This window comes from Panthera leo, chromosome A1, assembly GCF_018350215.1.
Source record: "Panthera leo isolate Ple1 chromosome A1, P.leo_Ple1_pat1.1, whole genome shotgun sequence".
Taxonomy (NCBI): domain Eukaryota; kingdom Metazoa; phylum Chordata; class Mammalia; order Carnivora; family Felidae; genus Panthera; species Panthera leo.
Window position 1 is genome coordinate 157,401,335 of NC_056679.1, and position 12,842 is coordinate 157,414,176.

At 36.7% G+C, this 12,842-nt stretch overlaps 1 protein-coding gene across 1 annotated transcript in view; it reads left to right on the top strand.

Moving 5' to 3' along the window:
- Positions 1 to 12,131, top strand: part of RHOBTB3 (Rho related BTB domain containing 3) — a 53,156-nt gene extending 41,025 nt beyond the window's left edge. Inside the window, exons 11-12 of the mRNA XM_042944009.1 lie at positions 3,875 to 3,971; positions 9,212 to 12,131. Of these exons, the coding sequence (XP_042799943.1) occupies positions 3,875 to 3,971; positions 9,212 to 9,327 (213 nt within the window). The 3' untranslated portion in view covers positions 9,328 to 12,131. The remainder of the gene's footprint in view (positions 1 to 3,874; positions 3,972 to 9,211) is intronic.
- The last annotated feature ends 711 nt before the right edge of the window (positions 12,132 to 12,842 follow it).

The window sequence follows — 12,842 nt, forward strand, 5'->3', positions numbered from 1 at the left end:
ACATAATGGGGCCAAGGACAGACTCTGACAGCTAAACGCTTGCCTCCAGGTTGGGATGAATTCATTTAAGCAACATGTATATTTCTGGGTATAGATGGAATTCATTTAAAGCATCTTACTGTCTCCTTAACGATTTTGGGGTTCATTTCTTTCACAATCAAATCTCAACATTGTATGTAGTTAATTTTAAAAATAAAAACGAATTTACAAAACCGAGTAACCTTTTGCACATGGTTGGAGCTTGGGGCCGAGGCTGTTGGCTGGCCGATGAATGCACAAGTGCAGTATGCTGCGTGAGGGCAAGTCTTGCCAACACCGCAAGGGTCTCTAGCCCAGTGAGTACACTTTGGTAGTAATTCCTATTGCAAGTAAAAGAGAACAAAACAAAAAGAAAAGAAAAAAACCCCACAACACCGAGTAACTTTGATCTTTGTAATAATCTTTACACTGAGTGTGGGATAAATAGCTACCCTCTAGATTTAGTTTAAAATTTCTCTTTTGTCCTTTTTAGTATTTTCACAACCTCAGTTCATTTCTGGTGTGTCATTTTCATACTATTCTAAGAAGTCTGTGAGACAAAAAACATGCTCATGAGCTTCTCTTTCCTTATCTTGTCGTATCCTGTTAGTTCAAAGAACTTCTTGTGTGCTTGCATGGATTTTTTAGGTGCCTCCGTCCCCCAAACACACGCAAACACATGCACACGTGCACATACGTATATGTTTCCTCACCAGTGTCATTGATGATTGTTTTGTCAGACATTTTTTCCCTGACTGTGTGGTTTTGATTATGTAATTATCTTTACTTATTTCTCTTCAGTTTTAAAAGTGTAAGATACCAGAGGTGCCTGAGTGGCTCAGTCGGTTAAGCGTCTGACTTCAGCTCAGGCCACGATCTCACAGTTTGTGGGTTTGAGCCCCTCATCAGGCGCTGAGCTGACTGCCCAGAGTCTGGAACCTGATTTGGATTCTGTGTCTCCCTCTCTCTGCCCTTCCCCAACTCACACTGTCTCTCTGTCTCTCAAAAATGAATAAACGTTAAAAAGAGTGAAAATAAAAAGTGTAAGATACCAACTCCTTTGGAATTTTATTCTTTGTTTCTGAAGACTGTTCTATTTTCTAGGATTAAGTCTCCATTTACCAGTCTTCCTTTATTCTAGTCTATTCTATTCTGGTCCCTAACTTGGCGATTTACAAATCCAAGGTAATAGGATAATTTTCTTGCTCAGTTGTCTTTGAAGTTCCTAGTTTGAGGCTTTAGTTCACCAACCAGTTCATACTGTTGGTCAAAATTTAGTTAAACTTTGCTTCATTGTTTCTCTAATAGAAGGGGAAACTGTCTTTTAGCAGAATTAGACTTTGAGTAGCTTTCTGAACAAGCAAGGTTTCCGATCACTCTGTTATCCTCTCTGCTAGTTTTGTAGTGTTTATCAGGAAAGCGTCCTTCATACCTTCCATGTGGTGGAGCAGTTTGGTGTTCTGTTACTTGGCCTTCTCTAACCTTTCTGGGTTCGTTACCATGATTCTACCTTCAGGTTAGTATCTGTCCATCAAGTTGGACTCTAAAATACAAAAGAAGCTTCTTTCCCTAAATCAGATTAATTTCTCTGAATTGAAGTAAAGATCTCCTTAGCCCTACTCCCTTTTAAATCCTATCTAGCCAAACATTGGTGATTCCTGTGAAGTCCTGTTAACTCTCATCTTAAAGTTTTAAACTCCTTATCTTACTTACGATCTATGCATTAATATTTGGCTGCTTTAGGCCACCAGTTTGGTTTCTGGCCTTTTCCTCGTGAGTTTCTGGGTGTTTTCTCCACCATTATTATTCTTCACAGAACTATTAAATGCTATAGCATTTGATTTATAGTATTTTTATTCTGTTATTTATTTCAGTTTAAACCTAGCACATATTTTTCCAGAAAAGTAGTTCTTACAGTGAAGTGCATTCTGTCTCTGGCTAAAAGCCTACAATTGTGACATCTTAAATCTTGGTCAAAAATAAAATTCTGCATTATAACCATGTTTTTATAGCCAGCTATTCATTTCAGTGATCTTCGTTCTATTTAAAGTCACAGCCCTTAGGTCATTTTCTGAACTTTTATTTGTGGGTTATCTTCTCTGGGTTAATCATCTGATAGTCTGCTGGCTTCTGTTAAAATAGCTGCACATTCTTATTCTATCTCCTTGAGATCACTCACATTTGCTAAAAGATAAGGTGAATAAAAATTGTTAAAATGTGATGTGGTCATAGCTGAATTAAAGTGTCTTGCACAAAGTGTCAGAATTTGTGATTTTGTATAATGAAAATCAGAGGGACCTGTGGGTTTACATGTGAAAATATTCCCACGTTATAACTTTTTAGAAGAGCAATACTGGAGTTTCCTCCTTAAGATTTGAGATTATAAATTTTTCTTCAATTTCTCATTACTTATTGCTTATATTTTTGAGCTTCCCTTTTTTTTTTAATTTTTATTAATGTTTTTTATTTTATTTTTGAGACAGAGAGAGACAGAGCATGAACAGGGGAGGGTTAGAGAGAGAGGGAGATACAGAATCTGAAGCAGGCTCCAGGCTCTGAGCTGTCAGCACAGAGCCCGATGCGGGGCTCGAACTCACAGACGGTAAGATCATGACCTGAGCCGAAGTCGGAAGCTCAACCGACTGAGCCACCCAGGCGCCCCTGAGCTTCCCTTTTAAGAGCTATATTTAGCATAAAGGTGGGAACAACCTAAATGCCCATGAATAGATTAGTGAATAAATAAAATGTGGCATGGACATACGGTGGAATATTACTCAGCTTTAAAAAGGTATGAAATTTTAATCCATGCTGCAACATAGATGAACCTTGAGGACATTATTCTAAGTAAAATAAACAGAAAAAGCATAACTACTGTCTAATTCAGTGTTTATGAGGCACCTAGAATAGTCAAATTCATAGAAAATAGAGTAGTGGTTACCAGGGACTAGGGGCAGGGGTAAAAGGGGAGTTACTATTTACTGAGTACAGAGTTTCAGTTTGGGATGGTAAAAACATTCCGGAAATAGATAGTGGTGATGGTTGCAGAGTAACATGAATTCACTTAAAGCCTCTGGTATCCTTAAAGAAGGTTAAAATGGTAAATTTTATGTTACGTATGTTTTACTGCAGTAATAACAAACAGAACTATACTCCTGTATGGAAGCTGTCTGCCAGCAAGTTACTGTAATCTGAATTGAGTGGTTAGATGGATCTCACTGGACTGGCACAAAGGTGATGATGTCATAGCTGTGTTGCTCCAAGTTTCCCTTCCATTAGCTGTTGAAACTCAGAGTGAGAAATATGCTGGAAATCCTGCTCGCTGTTACAGTATATCCTAGTTTGAAGCAACTGTTCAGATAGAACCTTCTCAGAGACATATGAACACGTTGAAACTCATACTTTAGGTTGATGACATTTCCTTCAAAAACTATTTTTTTGGTTTGCTCCTCAGGTGCACGTGTTCATATTTGGCCAAGTGTGTACCTTTGCTAACCAGAATCTTATCTCTGCAACCCAGACAGAAGTGCAATTGGTGAAGGCCGTGACCTTAGATTAAAAGCTTAAACCAAATCCTCAGGAACCTCAGCCAGTCTTGTTAACTCCTGGTGCAGGTGCCCCTGCTTCAGACGTTTAGCCGCTCCAGCAACTGGAGCTTGTTGTTCATTTGATTTGGTGTCTTCACTGCTATAATTTTATGATTACACGTTGGTAATTCCCCCCCTTTCCTTTCTGCTCTCAGAGTAGGCGGAAACATGGACACAGTGAGCTCACAGTGGGGTTCTTGTCGCAGACTGCTCTCCCCGCCTGGTGTCCGTTCATGGTCCCTGCATGGTTTCACGCTCCATTTCTCTTGCAGTTTCACCACTCCGAGTGCCTCTCAACCTGGCTGCTCCATTTCATCGCCACGAACTACCTCATCTTCAGCCAAAAGCCTGAGTTTCAGGATCTTTCAGGTAGGTTGCTAATTACTGTTTTGAAAAGAAAACTGTTTTAGTTCTTAGATTTGAGACATAACTTGTAGGAAGTGTAGCTGTTAAAAAACAAAAAGTTAAAAAAAAAAGTCAGCATCATATAGTCCTCTAAATATGCGGTGCAGGGGCTCCTGGGTGGCTCAGTTGGTAAAGCATCTGACTCTTGATCTCCGCTCAGGTCTTGATCACAGGGCGGTGGGTTCAAGCCACATGTTGGGCTCTGCGCTGGGTGTAAGCCTATTTAGAAAAAAAACAAAAACAAAAACACAGTGTGGTAATTGAGGACTCTCTAACTTAGAATCAGCTGGCTATATAAGTAGCTTGACCTGTGTTACACAAGAAGTTTTCTAATGATTGTTTTATAGCTCCATCCATTTTTAAATGCACCTTTTTTCCTGAAGTAGAGAGATAAGGTGACCTCAGGTGGTATTTGGTTGTGATAAACGAGATCTTGGTTTTAATCACCTAAGTCAGAAGCAAAATTTAAATAGTACAGATTTCAAAAATTTTTCTTGTGAAAGAATTGAAACTATCATTTACTGTTTATATCAGTTCTATTGTTCTGGTATCTATATTTAAGTATATCTATATAGGAATCCATTATATTACTTGGGAATAACAGGGTTTTTTGTTGATAAATGTTGCAAAACTTACTGAACAGAGAGTATACATAATGTGATCTGTAAGATAAATTATAAACTTTAAAACCAATCACAGTGTGAGTTTCTGAGTACTGCATAAGAAAAAAGAAAATGAGAACAGAACAGTTATCAGAGTAGACAGTTTAGATCCAATGGTTTGCTCATGTTACCTAGAATGGGCTCAAGGAATAATCAAGTTAAAAGGCAAAGGAAATTAAAGATCACCTAGTTAAGTAGTTTCAAACTCTAAACAGGGACGTGTCCTTGGAGATGCCTGAAGGTTTTCTGAAGTGGGGGCAGAGAGCTGGAAGTAGCTGAGGGAAGAGGGAAGGAAGAAGAGAAGGCTGGAATTTGTACTTCTTGGATGCCCCTGCTTTTATATCTTAGAGTTTTCCATAAAGTTTTACTTGTAAAAGATAATTTGCTGCTAACAGGTTTGAAAATCTCTGGTTTCTTTCAGCTTCTTGCACAGTATAGGAAACTAGGAAACACATAGTCTATTTTTGGCAGATATACTCAGTTAGGTGACAAACACTATATACCTATTGGGAGCCTTCTTACATATAATTTAACTATTAGTGCAGTGGGGCAACATAATAAATTAAAGCAGAATATAGAGATTTACTAAGCATATACTTTGTGCAAAAAAGAAACAAACCCCTTCCATTCATAAAGATAAAGGCTGCTTCTTGCTGTTAGTGGGGACATTCTTATACAGTTATTCTTTAAGAAGTTCTTTCAAAATGAAACGAGTGAACATTGTGATTTTAGAACCACCTTCATTAGTCTGCCGTAGGTCCCCTTCATTTGTAAAAAAAAAAAAAAAAAAAAAAAAGAATAAGATTATTTTCCACTTACTATCTTGTATAGAAGTATGCCACACAAGGGAGTACTATTAACAACCTTAGGAGAAAGGTGCTCTATAAATCTGTTGGGTTATAAATTTTTATTTTATTTTATCACTTATACAATTGACTGTGAAGTATGTTATGACTGCCTGGCAGAGTGAGAAGCAGGACTCCAGGGTGTGCTTTAAGAAGGCAGGTGAGAAGATGAGGCAATGTCAGTGACTGTCTTATGTTCCTTGGATGGGAGTTAAGGTATCACGAATGTTCTGATTCACTGGTACCTGTTTATGTTTAGGACCTGCTGTGGTGTGTCATTGTAGGCAGTGAAAAAAGCCCCTGGTGGATAAGGGAGAATTTGCTGATCTAACTTAGTAGTCACAAACTGGAAATCTGTGGGTTGAATGTAGCTGAATATAGTCTGCCAAGTGTCTTATTTGGACCATGTGGTATTACTTTTTTTTAGTGGTCATCATGTGAAAATTGTAACAGTTTCCATTTCTGTCTTCTTTTGAAAAGTTGGAAGACCTGGTTACTCTCAGCCCCTCTTCCCACATGGCAGCAACCTGGAACTGAGCAAGTAGCTGCCCTTTTAAGGGACCATGTCCCCTCCAGAGTATCCTAGTCACCTCTCCTCCCTGTTGCCTTATACTGGACGTACTTCACAGTGTCACTTGAAGTTGGAAGGGTTCTTGTCACCATCAATTTACAGCTCCCTTAAATAATTTCCCATTTTCGGTTTCAGATATTATCAAATTATTATTGGAATTATGTGAACTGTTTTCTCTCGACTAAAAATTCTTCTTTGAGCGTGTTTAGAAATTGAAAGGTGAGGGGCGCCTGGGTGGCTCAGTTGGTTGAGCATCCAACTTTGGCTCAGGTTATGATCTCGCGGTTCATAAGTTCGAGCCCCGCGTCGGCGTTGGGCTCTGTGCTGACAGCTCAGAGCCTGGACCCTGCTTCAGATTCTGTGTGTGTGTGTGTTTGTGTGCGTGCGTGTGTGTGTGTGTTTCTCTCTCTGCCCCTCCCCCACTCAACACTCTGTCTCTCTCTCCTTCAAAAGTAAATAAACATTAAAAAAAAAGAAATTGAAAGGTGAGAATAGACAAGATGTCATGTTAATGCTGGCATTGATGCAACAGAACTTAGTTAAATAGCTTTTAAATGTTAGATACATTTTATATGCTGGACTGTTTTGAAAACAAATAGCACTACACAGGAATATGAGTTACCCTTGGCATTTATGGATTCATTATTCCCACAGTTTAATTTGGCCCAATATTGTGTTGCATATTATATACTGCGAAGTTTTCTTTTTCTTTTTTTTTTTTTTGTCTTGTTTTGGTTTTTGTTGGCTGCCAGAGCTCACCTGTGATAACTTTTCTATTTTTTTAAATCTTAACCAAGGGAGTAGACTTAGGTCACCTTTTCTTCCTAATGAAACTACAGCTAACTTCCTTGAGCTGCTAGATTGTTTCTTTATATCCGTGTCCTGCAGCCTGGATCAGGTCCTCATTAATCTGAATTATAATATATGAGGTCAAACAGTAGATGGAGAAGTGGGAACTGTGTTAGCAGAAAGAAACCTAAGTACCCACAGAAGGGAATACCATGAGAAACAAGCTGATTCAGCCAGCAGAATACCAAGAAGCCTTAGAAACCTGAGGGACCAGGTATTTCAGAAAGCAGAATAAGGGTTGGGGCTGAAAGCAGTACTTAGTTGAAAGTTGATGAAGAAGCTTTTGCTGTGCTCCATCCCACCCAGGCAGACAACTCCTTCTCCCTCATCATCCTGGAATGGGAGGTTTATTACTGGAGAAATTAAACCAAAAATGTTATAGAATCACAAACTCCAGGTATAGCTGAGAATGGGTTAAGGAGTTGGACTGAAAACTTAGGGGTCATGTGAAATTGTGCATGTTGTATATTTAGCCTCCAGGGTCCTTCTAGGATTTGTGGCAGCCAGGTGTTTGCCTGGCTTCCATACTCTGGGCATGAAATTGAAGCATCTTTCTCTGGCCTCAGAGAAAAAATATATAGGTGCATTCATTTGGGAATTCTTTCAGTGAACCCAACAAGTATCTGCTCAGTTATTCTACCAGTCAGTAAGTCCTACCCATGACCACAAGATATCCAAATAGCTTTCTAGTGTCTCACTCTTAAATGTAAGGAGATAACCAGGGATCTGCAATTACTTGAGGCAGTGTCCAATATGGAAGACAGATACCAAAACCAAAATAAAATTAATAAACACAGAAGAGAAAGAATTTAGAGGCACAAAAAATAGGGAAAAAAACTTTAAAAATTGTAAATTAATATCTTGAAAGAATAAGAGATATAAATCCATAAAGCAGGATAGTTATGAAAAAAACAATAGTTAATAGAATTTTAGTTTTGCAAGATGAAAAGAGTTCTGGAGATTGGTTGCACAACAATGTGAATGTGCTTAACTATATACCTAAAAATCGTTAAGATAATAAAATTTTATGCTGTGTTTTACCATAATTTTAAAACAATACAGGAACAAGAAATAGTTCTTGGAAATTACAAATATGATAGTAAAAACAAAACAAAAAACCCTAAGTAAATAAAGGAGTTGAAACAACTACATAAGAGTTGAAAAACAAAGATAAGGACATCTCATAAAAAGGAAGACAAACAGCTAAAGAGACAAGAGAGAAAGATTTTTAAAAAACTGGGGGCTCAGTCCAGGAGATGAAGTATCTGAGTAATAGAAGTTAATACAGAATAAAATTGGAGAGAGGAAATTAGCAAAGAAGTAATACACGAAGTTTTCCTAGTACCAAAGGACCCACGTCTTCAGATTGAAAGGATCTACTAAGTGCTCAGCTTTATGAATGAACAAGGTCCATCACTGGGACATGCAAGAACACTGACTACAAATAGAAAAATCTAAAAGTTTTAAAAGAACACAGATCACTTGCCAAGAACTATGAATCTTAATGGTAACAGAGTTTTCAATAACTTTGGAAACTAGAATGCAGTGGAATTCTGTCTTCGACGTCTTGAGGGAAGTTTTCAACCTAGAATTTGGTACCAAACCAAATTACAATTGTTTGTAAGGAGGATAAAGATGTTTCATCACAAGCATGGTCTCAAAAGTACTTCATATGTACCCCCTTTTTCAGGGAGCTAATAAAGGTTGTGCTTCACTAAAACTAGAAAAGAAACTGAGTGAAGGACCTAGAGTCTACAAGTGGAGGGATCCAACACAAAAGAATGAAGCAGGCCTAGAAAGCAAGAGGGTACAGGGCTCTGAGGAAGGCATGTCTCCAGGGCCATGACAAGACCGGCAGTTGCTACCAGAGTAGTTAGATTATCCGGTGACCGTGGTTGGGTGGAGAATGGAGTTGAGAGGATGTTAAAAAGTTTGGAAGAATAAGTCAGCTATAAAGAAAACTAATTAAATGAAAAGCAAGTCTGTTGTCATCTCCAAGAAAAATAAGTCTTATTTGGGAGAAAAACAAAAAGAACATAAATACTACTTGATGAAGAAGTGGGCAAGATGTATATTATCATAAATTATGTAATATAAATCCTGATGACTGATTTAACCAAAATTATGTTAAACAATTTTGGAAGCATTGAGTGAAGGGCCGAGGATACAGAGCAGAGCTTGGATCCCATCTGTTAAATAAGGAATCAATAGTTAATATCTAAACTTGATCCAAAATAAAATATTTGCAATTAACATTGTTTTTTCTAAAAATTTTAGTGGAAGAACGCAGTTTTGTTGAAAAGCACAGATGGCCATCGAATATGTACTTGAAGCAGCTTGCGGAATACAGGAAGTATATTCACTCCCGGAAGTGTCGTTGCTTAGTAATGTAACCCAGAGCTTTTATATACATACACTTTTTATTATTATTATTATTATTATTATTGTTATTGTTATTATTATTATGAAGAATGGGATACCTCTGTGTTCCAGTAAAATTCTGTGACTGAAACCAATATGGGTGTTAAAAAGAATTACCATACAGCTTAATGTGTTTGTTAGTCCTCTGGAAAACAAACAAACCAAACAAACAAACAAACAAAAAACTACTATTGTGATCTTAAAAGGGAACAAAATATACCATAGGCTAAAACTAAGGCATCACCATCCTAATATATAAAGTTGTTATACAGCTATTTTTTCCCTTTAAGATGCCCTGTTGCTTTAGTGATACTAGTACCCCTCCCAGTTAAGAAATGTTTAAATTAAGAAAAAAATCATGTAGGATTAATTTTAAAATTTCATCATGTCTGATTAATTGCTCTATTAAAATAATGGGCATTTTAAAGACCCGGTATGACTATTTCAATAATGAAAAAATCTAAGGTAGAGCTGATCAGTCTGAAATTTTAAGGAATAGAAATTTGCATGGAATTTTGAAAGTGAAATGCCACGTGGATTCAAATCAGTGACAATGTTTAAACCATCATGAAAAAAAATTATTTTTTTATGTGGACAACCCAACTGTGCCACCTTGTCTCTTCTCTGGATTCTGACTGGGCAGGAGATCTAAACAGAGCTGGCTTTAAGGCCATGTAACGTGTGTTAACACAGGGGCCCATGCTTGGTTCAATGCTCTGCCATTGCCATCTTGATATTCTTCATAATAAAGATAGGCCCTGCGTTTTCACTTTGTACTGGGGCCCCCAAATTATGTGTATCTCCTGGCAGGATAGGTACTGTATTTTGTCACTCAAACATCATTCTCTCTGAAAGCAAAAAAGAGTCATTGACATCAAGGGAAGAGAAGGAGGAATGCTGGAAGGAAGAAATCACATGGGGTTTCCCATCCTTTGGGAAGTCTCTCCTGCCTCTGCTGCCACCTCCTCAGGCAAGGGAGACGTGCCTTGTGGTGTCTCAGCATTAGAACACTCACAGCTCTGGTTCCATAACAGGTGAACAAATGCTTTCTTGATCATTGTGAGACCAGGATGTTAATAAAAGTGACTGACCAGTGTGACTTTAATGCATCATTTATAAGATGTTCATAGGAAGAGATGCTTTCTGGAGAATTTGTAAGCAAAGGCTCAAGAGTTTTTTGTTTAGTAACTTACTAAGCTTAGGATGTCAGCAGCTTGAATTGTTTGAATTCTGAGGACCGCAAGGTTATTTAATAAGGAGTAGCATGAATTTTGACCTTCAAGATAACCCAGTAAGTTAAAAGAAAGGATATACATCAGAGACTCATTACATGTAGAGAAAATGGTACTAGGATAGAATTATAGTGTCTCTTCTAATTATAGTGTCTCTTCTATCAAATGTCAACAGAAATAATTACATTAGAAGCTCACAAGCCGAGCGATGGAAGATCAGATTACTATTTATTGTTAACATCATTTTCATTTGTAATTCAGTATTGGGATATAATTTTCTTTTAATTTCTATGGACTTTCGAGGACACCTAATTTTTCCAGCTATTCAAAGGTTTAATTAAATGGTTTTATACCATAGTATTAGACAAAGTACTATATAGTTAGTCCTTGGATGTATATCAGCACTGTTAGAGTAAGACAGTAAAAATGCCCTATATATATTTTTAATTAGATTGTATTGATGAAGGTTACTGGAATGCATTTTATGTTTTTTGTATGTTAATCACTTGGGTTCATCAACTATTGGCAAATCCCATTTGACAAGGATAAGCATTGTAAAGAATAAATACTACAGTAGATTTCTAGAAATTCATCATATTTAAGGTCTTTTAAAACACAATAGTCTTATGTTCTTCCTAAGCATAGTCTTACCCTGTGTGAATTACAGCACTTAAAGTTCTAAATCAGTAACTTTTAATCTAGGAAATTGAAAAAATATTAAGTTCTAAAGCAAAAGAAAGTATTTCTTGAAAATACTTGTAAATCTAACATTTACCTAGACCATAGATGCTATTTTAGGTTGTTTGACCTGAGTGGAAGTTAGGTTTGGAAGCTGGTGCTCTGTTAGTGTTGAGCATATAGTTTTTATTATGAAAGTGCTTTACCACCTGTGTGAGTGACTCAGACACACTGATGTCATGGCTCTTCAGAACTAGTCAGAACAGTAATCAAATTAGTTTTTAAACCTAGACTCTTCAATACCTTTGAATTAACTCAATTTAAAATAACACGAAATTTAAAAATATTTATCAACTATCTTGGAGAAATGAGTGCTCTTTTTGAATTTTTTTTAAATTGAAAGATTATTTCTAGATGAATGTATGCTTTGTGCACATCTCTGCTTCAGTATATTTACCAATCATTTTAATTAGAGAAGATACTGTGTGGTAGAACTAAGGCCTTTTCTTTATGGGCCAAGTTTTCACCTTATATAACCCTTTGTATACTTCTGACTACTCTCTGTTCATACTATAAGAGAGTAGGCTTGTAAAATAGACGTTTCAGTAACATAACTGAAATTCACCCTGTCCAAGCCAGCATGGTGGCTTCATATTGGACAGTAACAGAAAACTGAAGAATTGGATAAATTTAACTTCTAAGACAGCTGAACTTTTCAATTGTAATTTTAAAAACTACACTACACTGACATAGTTAATTAGAAAAAATTTTTCCTCAAGAGTACTTTATTTTATTTAAAGCATCTGTTTAATTCAATCTTTAATAATTTTGCTAAGAAGGGTATGTGTGTATTTTAATATAGCCTGACCTGGATTTATATGTTTTTAGTTTTAGTATTTAACATTTTGTAACAAATAAACTTTTTTTAAAACAAGTTTAACATAGCGTCCTGCAATTATTTTACCTTGGATGTTGAAATGCTGAAATAAATTTGGGAATACTGCCTGTGTTTCTCACGCATAATTATGTTTCACAGATAATTTCCATTACATAGAAGATACTTAGAATATTGCTGATGTTGCTGATGCCTATGATGAGATAAAGAAATTTATATTCCCTTTAACAGCTGCTACTGGCATTTCTCTTACCAAAATAACTGCCTTTATTTAGAAAAATGCTTTGATAATTATTTAGCATAGAAGTAAGCCTTGTGGCTTGAGTGTTGGCTGAGGCCAAGACTTTTGAGAAATATGAAGCCGTTCTGCATAATATAGGGTTAAGAAATTGGAACTTTCCAACAAAATGAAAAGGCAAGCCACTGAATGGGAGAAAATATTTGCAAATCATTTATCTTATGAGTTAATATCCAAAATATGTAAAGAACTCCTATGTCTCAATAGCAACAAAACAAAATAAAACAATGTGATTGAAAAATGGGCAGAGAATCTAAATAGAGAGTTTTTTTTCCAAAGAAGACATAGAGATGGTCAACAGGAACATGATAAGATGCTCAGCATCACTCATCATCAGAAAAATGCAAACAAAACCACAATGAAGTATCACCTCACACCTGTCAG